The 17282-nt window shown below is 47.7% G+C and overlaps 1 protein-coding gene across 14 annotated transcripts in view; it reads left to right on the forward strand.

The window, feature by feature from the left end:
* AFAP1 (actin filament associated protein 1) overlaps window positions 1–17282 on the forward strand; it is a 179476-nt gene that overhangs the window by 117934 nt on the left and 44260 nt on the right. For 10 of the 14 annotated variants that reach the window (XM_063723774.1, XM_054553673.2, XM_054553676.2 and 7 more), the window contains exons 7-9: window positions 582–677; window positions 3673–3754; window positions 10086–10235. In XM_063723774.1, the coding sequence (XP_063579844.1) occupies window positions 582–677; window positions 3673–3754; window positions 10086–10235 (328 nt within the window). The remainder of the gene's footprint in view (window positions 1–581; window positions 678–3672; window positions 3755–10085; window positions 10236–17282) is intronic. The other 4 variants (XM_063723767.1, XM_063723775.1, XM_063723768.1 and 1 more) reach the window with 1 other exon arrangement.

The following is a 17282-nucleotide window of genomic DNA, read 5'->3' on the forward strand; positions in this document are numbered from 1 at the left end:
TCCTACTGGCCTCCCACCTCATCTCCTACCACGTTCTCCCGAGAGGGAGTTTGCCTCCTGCCAGTTTGCACTCCGGGTTATTCCCAAACTCTTCACATCCACCGCAGGGCTTTTTCACCAGCTGTTCCTGCTTCCCAGAGCCCTTTCCCGCCACTTGTTCACATGGCTGGACCCTTCAGCGTCATTGCATAAGGCCCCCAGGTCTCTTGATCTAAAGTAGCCACCCACCATCGTGTGTTCTTTGTGGCACTTACTACTGTCTCATGTTGCTGTCATTCTTTTGGTGACCCTTATTGTTCATGGCGATAAATAAATTACATGGAATGAAACTCCATGCCAGCAGGAAACGTAGTTACGTGTTCCACGCCCTATGTTAGTACCAGCGTTGATAGACATCGGGTGAATGAATGCGTGGGTGAGTGAACAAATGAGTACCTGGCATCCTGGAACTCAGAGCCAGGTGCTTTGAGCCCATGAATTTCCCTACCACGCCATGTGCCTCTGTCTGTACAACTCACAGTTCAAGCCTGTAAGTATCTCTGCCTTTGGGCATACTCACAAAGTGTCTGTGCTTTTTATAGGTGATCAAAGAAGCCTATAGTGGTTGTAGTGGCCCCGTGGATTCAGAGTGTCCTCCTCCACCAAGCTCCCCGGTGCACAAGGCAGAACTAGAGAAGGTAAGGGCGCTGCTCTTGCTGGGTGGGGACAGTGGCCTTGCAGTGGATTGGGGTCTCCTTCAAAGTTTGATAACATTCTCTGAGAATTTCAGCACTTCCAGTTTAAAAAAAAAAAAAAAAAAAAAAGAAAAAATGCAATCGTGCTTCCCATCTTTTTAACTGCCTGTTTTGTGCTAAGCTTGAATTAGTCATTTTACAGACTGTGTAGTTAGTGTTGTTACTCCCAGCTACAGATGAAGCAATGGATTTAAAGGTGTGAGGGCTTGTTCACGGTCACATAGCTATTAAACGGCAGAGCTGAAGTCTGAAGGCAAGCCTGTCTACTTCTGGAATACAGCAGGTGCTTCATAAATGTACCTTCCCAAAGGTCTCTTCCCAGCAGAGCAGGATGTGTCTCCGTCTCCCTTTGCTTTGCACTCTTGTTAGAAGGCAGAGAGGCACAGCAGTGGGCGGGGATGGCCTGTCATCTGTACACCCCTTTCTGCCAGAAATGTACGGAGCCCATCACTGTGACGCCACAGGCTCTGCTCTGCTTGCACTTTGCTTGTCTAAATCCAACTGATATTGTTTCCTTGGAGACCCCTGGCTTCCTGCCATGAAACCTTCTGTTGGCAGCTTGTGTCCCTGGGGCTTTCTGAACCCTCCCTCTCTAGCCTCCTGCCAGTGAAGAGACAGATCCCTTTTTGCCTGTCCTCATATGAGTCAGGATTCTCCAGAGGAACAGAAATAATGGGATGTATGTATGTAGAAGCAGATTTCTTAGAAGGCATTGGTTCACATGATTATGGAGCCTGCAAGTCTGAAACCTGCAGTGTGGGCTGCAGGTAGAGACCCAGGAGAGCCGATGATACAGGTGAAGTGTGAAGGCGTCTGCAGGAATTTAGGGAGATTTCACTGGCTCAGGGAGGACAGTGTTTTTGTTCCATTGAAGCCCTGAACTGATTGGAGGAGGCCCACCCACATTACAGAGGGCAGGCTGCTTACTCAGAGCTCCCTAATTTAAATGTTAATGTAATCCCCAAATGCCCCCCACATTGACACGTAAAATTAAACATCACAGTCCTCATCCTTATACCGTAATGGAACAGGCTGTTTTTCTCCCTGACTATAAAACTAATCTCTGCTCACTTTAGAAAATTCAGAAAGCTTATAGAAACATAAATGGGATGAAAAAAGTCACTCATTACAACAGCACATAGAGGATGCAGCTCCTCTTAACACTATTGATATATTAACCACTCTTTCCTGAGCTCAAGGTTTTTTTTTTTATGGTTTGGATAAGCTTATGCATAAAGTTTCTTATACTGCTTTTTTTTCACTTAACCTTTATATTATTAGCAAATTTCCAGGTTTTTAACAACTCTTAAGCCACAAACATTTTTACATTTTCATTAGCTTAATGTCAAATTTGTACGACTCCACTATCACTTATGTAACTGCCCCCCCCATTAGTTGTTTTGTCGTTTTGTTTTGTTTTGTTTTTTCGTTTGTTTTCTGAGATGGAGTTTTGCTCTTGCTGCCCAGGCTGGAGTGCAATGTCACGATCTTGGCTCACTGCAACCTCTACCTCCTTGGTTCAAGTGATTCTCCTGTCTCAGCCTCCTGAGTAACTGGGATTCCACTAAGCCCGGCTAATTTTTGTATTTTTAGTGGAGACGGGGGTTTCACCATGTTGGTCAGGCTGGTCTCGAACTCCTGACCTCGTGATCCATCCGCCTTGGCCTCCCAAAGTGCTGGGATTACAGGTGTGAGCCACCATACCTGGTCTGTTTTGTCCTTTTTTGGCCATCTAAAATAAAATAGTACTTGACATCTTCTGCATAATTTTTGCCGATTCTCTGCCTATTACCTGAGAATAGATTTCTGGAAGCTGAATTACTAGACCAAAGGATAGACCTCTTTTTCTTTTTTAAGATCTTGATTCATGTTGAAAATCAAATTGCTTTCTCAAAAGGTTGATGCCATTTCATTTCCCATCATACTGCATCCAAGTTCCTCATCCACGTACTCACACCAGAACTGGCAATTCCGCTTTACTTATGTTGGTTTCTAAGGCAGTACTGTGAGCACTTGGCTGGACCTGTTGCCCTGGATTCCCCTGGCTGTTCCTGGTGTGAGAGCCAGGGCGGTGCCAGCTCTAGGTCATTGTATCCCTGGAACTCAGCTTCCCAGTAAGTGGCACTCGTTTCTTCACTGCAGCTCTTAAGGGATTGCCCCTCGAATTCCGAGTTGAACACACATGTTCCTTTGTGCCTGGGAACTGCCCACATATCTCATCTGTGTCCCAGTCTCCGAGGCCCTCGTGGAAGGCACAGGATCTGAGGACGGTGTTTGGAGGCCACGCCCTCCACTATGACCCCACAGGTTCTTGGGTGGCAATGGAAGGGGTCTAGCTGTAAACACTCTACCTCATTCAGATACTAACATGGAATCCTAATTACTCATTAAATCCAGAGATTAGGACTGAGATAGTGACAGTACCCCATCCCCCTCCAAGGGTTTTGATAGTAACCTTGCCCTCACTCTGTGTACATTGAGTGTATTTGTTATAAGCAGGTACTTGCCACTCACCCAATTAATTATTGGTGAATGACAGGAAGAAGTTAAACGGACTATGGAATATTTACTTCTGCAAGGATAATATGGCTTGGTGAGGGAAATATTTTTTGTAATCATAATATTTTTTCAAAATCATTTACAAGAAGTGATTTGAATGAAATAGGCATGAGACAGTATATATATATATATATAGGTTAGTATAATTATAGCCTCAGTGAGGTTTTTCTTTTTTTTTTTTTCCCCTCTGGATGTTTTTAAAGCGGTTGTGGCCACCTAACCAGCCAGTCTTTGTTATAGTTAAGCTCTAACCACTTCTGGATTGCTATGAATTTGGCCCATGTTTTTTCACTTTTGAGATAACTTTTGGTTGATCCATCACACATCACTTGGTCCAAGTGACCACTGTAAGAATAACTTAATCTTTTTCTCCTTACAGAAACTGTCTTCAGAGAGACCCAGCTCAGACGGGGAGGGCGTTGTGGAAAATGGAATTACCACATGTAATGGAAAGGAGCAAGGTGAGTTCTGCTTGTGCCAAAAACATATATATACTTAAAAAAAAAAAAAACAAACCCACAGCCAGGTTTGTAAAGTCTGATTGTACGAAAAATGTCCTGGGTGATTCAGATGTGTAGATATCGTCCTCATGGCAGAGGATACCGATGGGAGTGCCGGGAAACCCTTTGGTTAACATCAACCCTGCAGGTCTTCTTTTTCCATCCTGCCAGACCTTGACCGAGGTTGCCATCTGTTGTCTTTTTCTGCCCTGCGTATGTTTTGAACTTATGACTCACAGCTGGTTATTTCTTCACTCAATCTATCACTGAGACAAATTTGCATTGGTGAGCAGCCGGCGTGTTGCTTAGGGACCTGGTGTCCAGTGAAAAGAACTTTGGATGATGAGGCAAGAAACCCACTTTCCCATTCAAGCTCTGCCTTTGCTGAGCCCCATGATCTTGAGCAGGTATTCCCTCTTGATGAGCCTCAGTTTCCCCATCTTTAAAATGAGGAGGCCAGACCTGCCGATTTCTGAGATTCTTAAAAATGGTTTTCTGAAAATGTCTTTATTTTGCCTTCATTTGAAACATTTTTAAAAATGTACATTATATAAAAATATACATAATATAAAATATACCATATTAACCATGTCTCAGTGTACAATTCAGTGCATGAAGTACATTTATATTGTACTGTCATCACCGCCATCAGTCTCCAGAACTCTTTTCATCTTGCAAGAGTGAAGCTCTGTCCCTTTTAAAAACTGACTCCCCATTTCCTCCTCCCCCAGCCCCTGGCACCCCATTCTGCTTCCTGTCTCATGAATCTAACTCCTCTAGGGACCTCATCGAAGTGGAGTCCTACAGGCCGTGTCCTGTGAGTGCTTATTCCACTAAGTTCCATGTGCTTAAGTTTCATCTGTGGTGTGGCCTGTGTCAGAATTTCTTTCCTTTTTAAGGCTGAATAATATTCCATTGGATAAATGGACCACATTTTGTTTTCCCGTTTATCTGTCGATGGACACGTGGGTGGTTTCCACCTTTTGGCTAGTGTGAATGATGCTGCCGTGAACACGGGTGTGCAAATAAGCCTGTCTTACCTTTTTCAGCCCAGCTTTCTAGAGATAGAAATTAAATGCCGTAAAATTCACCCTGTTTGGCATACTGTTGGTGAGTTTTGACAAACACTGACAGGCACGTAACCATCACCACAATCAAGACACGGAGCACGGCTCTAACCCCGCAGCCCCCACCGTGTTCCCTGTGCTCTTTCTCCCCCGTGTGCCTCTGCCTCTACCCCAGGCCCTGGCAGCTGCTGATCTGTTTCTTATCCTTTACCAGAATGTCATAACGTGGAAGCATCTCGTTTGCAGACTTTTGAGTGTGGCTTCTTTCACTCAGCACGCTGCGTTGGAGAGTCGGCCGTGTTTGTGGCTAGTGTCACTAGTTGGTTCTTTGCTGCTGCTGGCGGCATTCCATTGTGTGGATGGACCGTAGTCAGCCCATTCGCCGCTTGAAGAACATTTGAGCTGTTTCCACTTTGGGGCAATGGTTTAAAAATCTGTTCTGTGCATTCAGAGACAAGTTTCTGCGTGGACGTATGTTTTCATTTCCCTCAGGTAAATACCGAGGAGTGGATTGCTCGGTCATAGCCTTCTCTCCAGCCTCAGTATTGTCACTTTTGTTTTGTTCTTTCTATTTGAGCCATTTTAATAGGGGTGTAGTGGTATGTGATTGTGTTTTAATTTGCATTTCCCTAATAACTAACAATGTTGAACATTTTTAAATATGCTTATGTGCCATCAGTATATCTTCTTTGGTGAAATGTCTCTGGATATTTTGCTCATATTTTTATTGGATTATTTGTGCTTATTGAGTTTTGAGAGTTCTTTGTCTTTTCTGAATACAAGGCCTTTATCAGATGTGTTTTGGACGTTTATTCTCCCGATCTGTGGCTGGACTTTAATTTTCCTTAGCAGTGTGTGCACTGAGGTGAAGGGCAGCACTTGTGGGTGTGGAGGCAGAGTTCCCACTGCAAAGCCAGACAGCCTGTTTGCTCACTGAACCTGTGGCCTTGGCTGCTCAGCTGAGTGATGCAACCACCCAAACCCACCTGCCCACTCCTGGAGTGAGCCAAGTGTTTCCGTTCTCTGTGGTGACATCGCCTTAAACCAAGGAGCAGTCCAGCCCACTAAGAATCTCGGAGCTCAAAGCATCTGGACTGTTAGGACATTACAGAGTTCACTCTCAGAGGCCACGGTACCCACTTTTTTCATATGTGGTTTTCGAAGTCTGTCCTATCTGAGTGCAATTTTGGTTCTGTCCATCGGAAGTTATTCAGTGGAAAGTATTATCTGTGTCTTCCACAGGGCACACATTATGTGTAATCAAAACCAGGAAAGCTATCTTTAAGTTTTGCCCTGAAATAAAATAACATACAATCTCAATGTTCCTGCTTAGAAGTTGAAGCACAGCAGACGTTGGTTTGGTTGGTTCATTTTCTGGTTTGCTATTTCTTCTCCCAATGCATCTGTTAGGTTCTACAGAATAATATGTGTGTCTGGATGCACTTGTAAGCAAATATATCTATATTTAAAATTCTCCTGTTTCCTCTTAACAAGAACAACCTTCTATGCTTTGGAATTAAATGGTGGTGACCTTGGTTTACACATTTTCTTTTTGTCTGGCATGGTGCTTTGCATGTAGCAGACACTCAATAGTTACTGGAGAAAGTTAAGGTTGAAGTACATTCTAACCTTCTGTCTTCGCTTTTATCCTTGCCTCTCTCTCTTGACCAATTTGCACCTGAGAGATTTGAGTTAAACTCCTTTTATCCCAGCCATGTGATAACTCAGACACATTTCTCTGCGGGCTGCATAGAGAAAATCCTGAACTCATACAGGTTTTTCTTAGTGTCAGAATCTCAGATGAAGAAAGAGACAGTCGAGGCTCCATGCGGTCAAAGCCACAGGGAACGACTCTGGAACTCCTGTTTCTTCTCTCAAGGCTGACTCCCTCCTGTCTATTAAACTGACACAGTATGGTTGATCCTGCAGCAGGCGTGAGGAGTGTGGGCTGAGGAGTGCAGACAGAAGGCTGGGACCTTCTGTCTGGGGGCTGTGAGGCTCCTCAGCCCCACTTCACATCTGTAAGATGTGATCATTTGTGAATGTGTCTTTTGGTAGAAGTCATTGAATAAATAGTCTGACAATATTCATTCTCATGCCCCTATTCCTCCCAGTAGCCTAAATAATAATAATAAAAAGCACCTGAATTCCCATTTCTGTAGGTTACTGGGAAACTCTCTGGGTTTATGATACTCGTGGTTTTAGAGAATGCCCCACGTTAGTCTTGCTCCAGTGGCGTGTGCCAGTGCCTGCCCACCTCACGGGCCAGCATGTGCCTGGACACTCCAGCTTTTCTACCCTTTAGCTGCAGGGGGCTGAGCGTTCTGAGTGTTGAGTTTTTCTTCCTGGTTCTGTGATCTGTGCTCATCTCTGCCTTTTGTTTGCTACGTAGCATCAAGTTGTTCCTGATGGTTTTCTCCTCATGTTCCCACGTACTTGGGCTTTTTCACCCCGGGATTACCGTACGTCTTCCTTTTTAAAAACTAATCAGGGAGTATTCAAGGAATTTCAAGTTTTAATTATAATCTCATTTCTTTGTAGTCAGAGTCGAGCAAGCACTTTGTCGGTCAAGTTGGGCGTTCATCTGACACCCCAGCTCTCTGCGATGGGCTGCATTTTCTGGGGGGGCCACACTGTCTGTGGGGGATGCCTCTTGCTCCACCAGCCTTTCTCAGGGTGCCCCGGGCACTTGGGCTGTCCTGGCCAACAGGTTCTTCTTTGTAAAGCTCACGGGAATGCGACTGTGCTGAAACATCCTCCTCTGGGTCTTCAGAAACAGCTGGGAGGGGCCGTCCACTGTTTCTGTCCCTCTTGGTTTGGTTGAAGTGACATTGAAGTGATACAGCTGTCCCAGCCGCCGCTCCCTGTCTGATGGTAGCTGGGAGGGGCTGTGCCTTCAGACTTAGGGATCGAAAGCGAGTCTCGGCGCTTTATTTTAAAAGAGGGTGTGTACGTGTTGGGAGAGTGGAAGAAGGGGTGGGGGTGGCATTCCTGGGTTCTTTGTTTCTAATATCACAGGAGGCCTAAGTCTGATTTGTTTAAAGTAACACAGAAATGCTGGGACTGTGTTGTGTTAGTCAGCTTGGGCTGCCATAACAGAATACCACAGACCGGGTGGCTGAAACAACATGCATTTAGACAGCCCTGGAGGCTGGAAGTCCAAGACCCAGGTGCCGCCAGGGTTGGTGCCTAGTGAGGGCTGTATCTTCCTCAAAGGCGGCTCCCCGCCCATGGCCTTCACACAGCCTTTCTTCTGTGCCTGTGCCGTCTCTTCTTAGCAGGGCACTAACGCTATAGGACCAGGACCTAAGCGGGAGGGTGGAGTGTGGGAGGGCAAGGCCCGAGGCAGGAGACACCAGGGGTATGTTCTGCCGCCTTCGCGCATTTGGCTGCGGTGGGGGCAGCAGAGTGGAGGCAGAAAGAGGACCACTTCCCGCCAGCAGAGAGAGATGGAGATTGGGAAGGATAAGGGGACTGCGTGTGTGTGTGCGTGCGTGTGTAGAGGAAGGGTTTAGGAGTTAGGCCAGGGCGTGTCATCTTGTGTCCCTGGCCACACTTCCTCTGCAGTTCTTCTGCAGGATGTGTGTGGGTTCATTTGTTCCTGGAGTGGGGGGTGGGAGGGAGTCCTTGACTCTCATCACCTTCTGAAAGGGTCTGTGATCTCCAGAGGGTTGCAGCCAGCAGGTTGAGGGATTCATGCTGGAGATGAAGGGGAAAGGGTCGGGTGGTGGGGTTTGCCCATGACACTGAGAATCTCTCTGTCCCCTCAGCTCCAGTGAGCCCCGCAGTGCAGCTGTGTCCCGAGCGCCTCGCTGGCCTCCCCTCAGCTCCAGTGAGCCCCGCAGTGCAGCTGTGTCCTGAGCGCCTCGCCGGCCTCCCCTCAGCTCCAGTGCCGGGCACATAATGGCCCTCAGGAGATGAGACGGGCAGACAGCTCACCTTCTCCGAGGGTCGCTCTCTGGCCCAAAGGGTCTTGTCACTCGGTTCTGGTGCTGTCTCACATGCACGTTCTGATTTCTTGCCTGATCCCTGCCCCTATAATTCTGCCGGAGGTCACGGACAGCGTCCTCAGCAGTGGAGAGAGGTGCCATGACTGGATGGGGCAGACACAGGATGCCAGCTGGCAGCTGACCCTGGGCCTCCGTCGTGGGAGATGGTGGGGAGTGATGAGAAACACCCCATGTTGTCCCTCGCTGGCCCATCTGCGTGGAGACTGCTTCTGTGGTTCTGCCACTGTTGCTTGCCCACATGCGGGTCCAGAGTTGCTAGATCTTCCCATCTTTCAAAGGAAGCCAGGCATCATTTTTATGCACAATGTGTATGAGTTTTATGTTTCGGCAATTAACTCCAATTTAACACTGTTCCGGCTAAACCAAACATGAGGGGCTGGAAGGCAGGCCCCTGGTCTGAGAGCTCTGGATAGGGCCGAGTTGAGTGTCTCACAGATGGCCAAGGGGCTCCTGAAGAAGAGTCTGTTCCCCTTCCCTTCCTTGGCCTCCCCTTGCCAGCCAGGCCGGAGCTGCACTAGCTGCCTTCTGTTCCTCAGACACTTGGGGCTGCTTTCAGCCTGACAGCTTTTGCGTCAGTGATGTTTTTCTTGCCTGGATGGTTTTCTCCCTGAGATGTGCATGGCTAGTTATTAATTTAAGTCAACCCCTGGACAGGCTTTCTCTGACCGCCCAGCTGCTCTTCCACATAACCCTATCTTAGATCTCCATGTGGTCCTTGTAACAAGCTTCCTACCAGTAGCCCTGTGTTCCGCTGGAATCCCAGCATCTAGACCCATAGCCAGCACACAGCAAGTGCTCATTAAGTAAAAGTGGAGGGAAAGGCAGGGCATGGTGGCTCACACCTGTAATCCCAGCACTTTGAGAGGCCAAGGTGGGTGGATCACTTGAGCTCGGGAGTTTGAGACCAGCCTGGGCAACATGGCGAAACTCCATTTCTACAAAAAGTACAAAAATTAACCAGGCGTAGTGGCATGCACCTGTGGTCCCAGCTACTCCGGACGCCAAGGTGGGAGGATCAGTTGTGCCCAGGAGTTCAAGGCTGCAGTGAGCTGTGATCACACCACCACATTCCAGCCAGGGGACGGAGTGAGACCCTGTCTTTAAAAAAAGAAAAAACATGCCAAGGGAAAGAAGAAATGGGTTGTGATGTATGTTTATTTTTCAGTTAGTATCTACAATTAAAACCTGCTTTTTTGCTGCTGTGATTCTTGACAGTGAAGAGGAAGAAAAGTTCCAAATCAGAGGCCAAAGGCACTGTGCCGAAAGTCACCGGGAAAAAAATCACCAAGATCATCAGCCTGGGAAAGAAAAAGCCGTCCACAGACGAGCAGACCTCCTCAGCTGAGGAAGATGTTCCCACCTGTGGTAAGACTGCGCTTCCCAGAGACGAGCAGCATGTGCCTAAGTGGGTTTCATTTTCTCCTGCGGTGGGGTCGGTACCCAGTTCATCCAAGGCTCATTAATTTGAGCTCTTTTGCATTGGACTTGGAATCATTCAGATAGTGGGAAACGTATTAAATGTTTACATTTTTACCTCTTATTCATACAAGACTTTGCAGGCCTTTGAGATGATCTCTAAGGTTCTTTCAAGGAAAAAAAAATTTTCCCTTTAGTCCTCTGAAGTTCCCCCAAATCCCTTGGAAGTGTTTTTAAAGGACAGCATACACAGGGGCTGCTGGTAAAGAAAGGATTATGGGAAAACCTTTACAGAACTAAGGCCAGTTCTTTCCTTTGGGCAAAGTGATAAAACTAAGCTTCCTTATCACGTCACTGTTAGTCACTTTGTGTTGCTACCAAAGGAATGCCTGAGGCTGGGTAATTTATAAAGAGAGAGGTTTATCTGGCTTATGGTTCTGCAGGCTATACAAGTATGGTGCCAGCATCTGCGCAGCTTGTGATGAGGCCTCAGGAAGCTTTTACTCATGGCAAGGGCAGAGGGGAAGCTGGTGTGTCACATGGCAGGAGAAAGAGGAGCAGGTGCCAGGGTCCTTTAAACCATCAGATCTTGCAGGAACCACTGGTGTGAGAACTCCCTCATTACTACAGGGAAGCCAGCAAGCCATTCATAAGGGATCCGTTCCCATGACGCAAGCACCTCCCACCAGGCCGGCCCCCGACACTGGGGATCACATTCCAACACGAGATTTGGAGGGGAGAAATATCCAAACTATACCAATTACATTTCTCAAACTGAAGTTTCAAATCCAGGCTAACACACGGACATCTCCCTGGTCAGTCTTTCATCTAGTAAGTCATCTTTGAGCAGCTACCTTTTGGTGGCCACAACAGCCCTGGCCCCCCGTGGCTTCCAGTCTGCTAGCCATGTTACCACAGAAACATGTATGTAATGACTGGCTCTGCCGGCGACAGGAGGGAAAACCCAAGAGGCTGTGAGAGGATCATAAGAACCCTGGTGGGCTGGGGGGATCCAGCATTGGGGGGTGGTCTCCATGAAGACATGGGTGAGAGTTTCCATCTGGAATGCCTTCTAGGCAATCAAGTTCAGAAGAACCATGCAGCTCTTCCTAGGAGGAAAACTTGGTGAGCTACGTTTTTGAGAAATTAGGAATGTGCTGTCATTTTCCTTGTGTACTATTGCGGCTCACTCAGCTCCCCGCAGTGTGAGCCCATCATTCCTTCTATTTGAATAGTCATTCTAGTCACCCCCACCCCTTATTGAGCACCCGTTATGTCCAAGGTGTTGGGTTTTATTTTGAGATGCCAAAAGATACCTCATTTAGTTCCTGCCCCACAGCGCCTAAATGGGGCTATCCACACAAAGATAAGTTTATTCAACAGATCTCACGCCCCAGCGGTGTGGCTCATGCCACAAGGATAATACAGAGGATGGGCTATGGTGGTCAGGAGGAGGGATGGATCGCAGGGGCAGATGGGAGGAGCCAGCAGGCACTGTGGCGTGCACTGTCTCGAAGGGAAGACAGGCAAAGTCTCAGCTCCTCGGCAGCTTTCACGGTGTGATCTGGGAAGCTGCATCATACCGATTTCTGGTGGACACAATGAAGTTGTCTGGGCAGACAGCAGTGAAGGCGTCATGTGGTTGAAGGAGTCTTGCAGAGGGGTCCTGTTGAAACAGCTGCCTGTGGGGTTGAGTTAGGGGGGAAGGCTATCACCATAAAGGTAACCGAGGAGCCTGGTGCATTCCAAGCTCCCTGAACTTGGTCAAATGGCAGTTGAGTCACAGGAGCAGGCCAGTTGGTACTGATGTTTCTCCACTACCCTCCCTTCCCTCCCTAAATAAGGCGAGAGCTGAAAGGGCGGCCACCCTGCCGAAGTGCTGTCAGAGGAAACAGCTGTAGCACAGAATGGGGAGGGTGAATGTGTTGGTGCCCCAGTGCTGGGCCCGCTGACCTCTGCCTTTCTTGGAGCGCATGGAAGGTGGGACTGCCTCACATCAGCCCTTGAGAGTTAGCGATTAACAATAGAAAGCAGGAATTAGGGATTAAATACAGGAGTTAGGGATTAAAAACAGAAAGCGGGAATTAGGGACTAAATACAGGAGTTAGGGATTAAAATAGAAATCGGGAATTAGGGATTCAATACAGGGGTTATGGATTAAAAACAGAAAGCAGGAATTAGCCAACAAGACGGAAACTACTCTTTTGTTTTTGTTTTTGGTTTTGTTTTTTAATGCTCTAGGTCAGTGGAGGAAATAGAAACTCTTCCTTGAAAAACAATTAAACATTAGTATGAAAGGCAATTGAGAGACTTTGGCCCAAACCCCTCCATTTACAAAGGAGAGCACTGAAGCTCAGAGAGCTTGTGTGGCTTGCTCGGAGCCGTACAGCGAGCTGAGAGCAGAGACAGCCTCTGACCCAACTCTGCTGGTTCCCTGACCCACAGGCCTTCCCCCTATCCCTTCCCCGCAAAGATCTGAACACTCCCGTGCCTCCTGATAAATAGCTGCATTTGTGCTGGTGACTAGACACTGCAGTAAACTCTCTTCTTGGGTACCTTCTTGGAAGCACAGTCGGTCACTCAGGGAGCAGAAATACTGAATCCACAGCATCTAATTAGACACATGGATTCCTATCAAACTGCTTAGTGGACAGCTTTTGCCTCAATATTAACAGAACATCCTCTGTCCACAAGATTTTAAAGCTGTCATCTAATTCTTTGCAGGGGAAAGGGGAGAGGGGAGGAGCTTTTAGAAAAATAAAGGGGCAACAGTGACCATTTTCAGTTATTTTAGTACAGCTGCAAAGTTTCAGGCAGAAAAAAGGAGCTGGACAAAGGCCCTTGAGACTGAGCCTGCCAAGTTGAGTCTCCGCAGCTGCTGCTCTCTGCTCCAGGGAGATGAAGGGCCAAGCTGGACTGGCCGGAAGTGCAGTGCTGCTGAGCCCACAGGACAGAGCACCCAGGAGCCACTGAAAGTGGAGTTCAAATGCCAGCCCTTCCACACAGTGCAGCTGGGTCAGCCGTGCCCCTAAACGCAGGACAGAGCTGCTATGAGGGCCTTGCTTGTGGGGGCAGGGGAGGAAAGGCTCTCTGCAGGTGCTTGCCGGCTGGAAAGGTTTAGGGGGGTTTGGGCCAAAGTCTCTCAGTTGCCTTTCATATTAATGTGGTGAGGATTGCAGCCCAGCTGGCCGGGTCTGCCCGCCTAGCCCTGCAATGCCTATTGAGTAACGTTGACTGACGCGTTTAGCATTGGGCCGGTCAGCTCAGCTCACAGCCGCGTAGATAATACGATCTGAGACATGCGCAAAGGACCCTGACCAAAATTTCTCTCTTATTTGCCCTTCTCCTGTGCTTACAAGTCCTGGAATTATTGTCACTTTATGAATTAAGCTGTCGTTACCAGGAAATGCGTTTCCACCTTTTTCTGTCTTCCCCATCCCTATTTCCGCCTGTGGCTGGGACTGTGGCACCTTTTGACTGGCTCACCTTGTTCTACTCTGCTTCCCCCACCCCAGGCCACCAGATGGAAGTTTTGAAATGTTAGACTAATGGTATCACATTCTGCATTGAGAAAAACCAAAAGTGCCTCCTTTGTTGCCAGTTCAGGGCCTGTAACGCTGCTGTCCCTACTTCACTTTTCCGCCTTCTACATGACTGGCGTAAGAACAGGGGCACATTGGCTCACTGCCTGTGTCCACAGCACCGTGCAGAGCTTGGCAGACGATATCAGCTCAGTAAATGCTTGTTGAATGCATGCATTCCTTTAAGCAAATTGCTTCACCTTTGGGAATGTCAGGCTCCTCCATCTTGGATAATGGCTCAATACTTCAATTCCTTGGTTTTCATAAAAACTGAGGATAAAATACATGAAACACTGAGCTCAGTGCCTAGCCCATCGTTTATGCTCAGTACATGGTCACTGTGATTATCCATGTATTCATCCGACATGTTTTTTAAAAACATCACCTAAGCATACCACACCTATCCAAGGCACAGTAAATGCAACGTCAGACGAGTAAATTATGAGAAACATAGAGTCTGAGAGAAAGGAAAGGCCCCAGGGGGCAAGTCGGAGGCTTCATGGAGCCTGGATAGCCATTCCCAGGGACCCTTCCAGCTGAAATGTTCTGTGACTTTATGAAGCTCTTTCAATGGCAGGAGTTTTTAGTAGACATTCAAGAAAGTTAGATACGTCGCAGTTGGTATCATAATCCACCTCCACGAAAACTAGACGAAGCCAGGCACTGTAGCATGCAGCTGGAATCCCCGCGACTCGGGAGGCCGAGGCGAGAGGACCGCTTGATGTTAGGAGTTTAAGACCGGCCTCAGCAACATAGCAAGACCCCACCTCAAAAAAAGAAATCAGATGCAGTCTGATGAAAGGGCAGGAAGGCATTCTTAGTCCAAGAGCCACCGTGACAGGCTGTTGGTGTACCAGCTCCTCTGCCCCTGCCCTCGTCGAGGACACACTGCGAAGAGCGGGAAGGAGGCGTTTGGCTTCGGCAGGCCCGTGATCAGCTGCCAGCAGTTTCCTGACATTTGGTTTCTCCAAAAGCTGCTTCTTGATGCTCCTCTTGCAGGCCCCTCTCCTCCTAGCTGATCAGAAACAAATACTTGCTAAGATATAATGAACAGTTACATTGGGATAAAACGTCTCTCAAAAGTGTTGAACGTTTTGGCCACATGTAACCAAAGCACAGTAGCCTCTGGGGTGGGCAGGCACTATCATTTCCCTTCCTAAAGAGAATAAATAAATGGAAACTTGGCCACGCTTCTAAAAGGCTTTGCCTGCCTGCTCTTCTGCAGCTGCCGGAATTTGAGAGCCACCTGGCACTGAGACCCGCGACGCCCCATATCCGGAACAGCTGACCGGGAGGGTTTATATCTGTTCCCCTCCGTCTGTATTTTTTGTTTGTTTAATCTTCGGGCTGTAAAGTTAGTTTTATATTTCTAGTGAAATCTCCTCATGCACTCTTGCCACAGTGTTGTTGCAAGAAACTGCACTTTTTCTTTTGAATTTGGAGCAGAAATTAGCAGAAAACATTTAACTAAACTCACAAATTTTTAAAATTCAGTAACACCCTACCATAATATGATAAGTGAGATTCAAAAATAAAATCAGTTCTATCTGGACCTGCCTTGTTAAGTAGTTAAATCTTGAGACGCCCTGGGTGAGCCTTGAAGCTCCCACCTGCAGTTCTTGCTCCAGGAGCCAAGTTGGCCCCGTCCTGGCTGCACTCTGGCACCACCTGGTGGTGGATGTCGTTCCAGCGTAACCGTTCCTGGAGATGACTTGGGGTCCCAGTCAGCACTGATTTCATCAGCCAGGCTAGAGGTGTCGGATTGGGAGAATATTGGGGGGTCCAGAGGACCCCCTGACTCTAGACTCCTTAGATGAGGTTGTCTGCCATTTCCTGTGTGGCCTCTTCATGTTCCCTACCCAGAAAGTAGGAACTTTGGGCCTCCCCATTTTGAGAAATGGGGGCAGGGGGCTGGATGGGGTAGGGGCAGTTGCTGAAAACAGACAGGTGACTGTGGAGCCACCTGCTGATGTGAACAGGTCTGTTATCCCAGGGGATTTTTTTCTGGGGAAAATTGGGGGTATTATGATAATTTCATATAAAATCTTGTTCTAAATAAAATGTGGATCTGTCCAATATAATCATCCCTTTTATGGCTGAAATGTCAAGAAATTCATAGTATCTGGTGGCCTTGGGCCAGATTCTGTCAGGGAAGAAGACACCATGAGAGTCCATGTCCCTGTTTGGGACCAGGTCCCCTGTGGGTGGGGATCAGGACCAGGCCCCCTGTGGCTGGGAATTGCTGCCCCACTGCAGAGTCCATGCCCTCTTGGGGACTGGGTCCCCTGTGGTTGGGGATCGGGGCCGGGCCCCCTGTGGCTGGGAATTGCCCTCTTGGGGACTGGGTCCTCTGTGGTTGGGGATCGGGACTGGGTCCTCTGTGGTTGGGAATTGCTGCCCCACTGCACTGTGTGGTCTCTGTCATTGAGGTCACTGACATTTCAATTCTCAGTTTCTTCCGCTCCTTCTCCGGGCCCCGTGAAGGGGTGCCTGCGCCCTGACCGCTTCAGAATACGGGCTGTTTTCCTTGCCCTGTAGCTTACTGCTCCTTTTCAGAAACCGTTTTTGGGCGTGTTATCTTAATGCACCTCAGTTATGTGAAGTTATTTGAGGGGAGTCCTTGCCTTCCTTTTCCTTTTAGATACACCATTATGTTTGTCAACTCATGCTGAAAACATACTTAGGATTGATATAGTTAGCTGTCATTGCGTGAAAGTCTAAAAATGTAAAAATGTCGGCTTTCAGCATGAGTGGTTACTCTAGATGGTGTCAGAGCCATGGCGAGCACGTGGTTCCCAGCGCTGTTACTCGGATGCTCAGATATGATAGTTGACTCTCTTTTTAAGTAGCGGTTTGTTTTTCTTTTTAAAGACTGAATGTATTGGCCTGTAATCCCAGCACTTTGGGAGGCCGAGGCGGGCAGATCACAAGGTCAGGAGATCGAGACCATCCTGGCTAATACGGTGAAACCCCATCTCTACTAAAAATACAAAAAATTAGCCAGGCATGGTGGCGGGTGCCTGTAGTCCCAGGTACTCGGGAGGCTGAGGCAGGAGAATGCCGTGAACCCGGGATGCAGAGCTTGCAGTGAGCCGAGATCACGCCACTGCACTCCAGCCTGCCAGCCTGGGCGACAGAGCAAGACTCCTGTCTCAAAAAAAAAAAAAAAAAAAAAAAAAAAAGAATAAATGTATTGGAACTACATCATTTACAAATAGCATTTTACAGAACAAAAATAGTGATATAAGGCCCCAGTTGTATTCATATTAACAGCTCTTTATCTGCCGTCTTTAACTCCCAACAGGGGTTCAGGTCTGGCTTTGCTGGACAAGATACTTCACATTATCTGGGAGTTAACGTCCTCCTTCAAGAAGTAAAGCCTCTGAGACTCTTTCCTACTTTGAATCTAGGGCCT

Source organism: Pongo abelii, chromosome 3, assembly GCF_028885655.2.
Source record: "Pongo abelii isolate AG06213 chromosome 3, NHGRI_mPonAbe1-v2.0_pri, whole genome shotgun sequence".
Lineage (NCBI taxonomy): Eukaryota > Metazoa > Chordata > Mammalia > Primates > Hominidae > Pongo > Pongo abelii.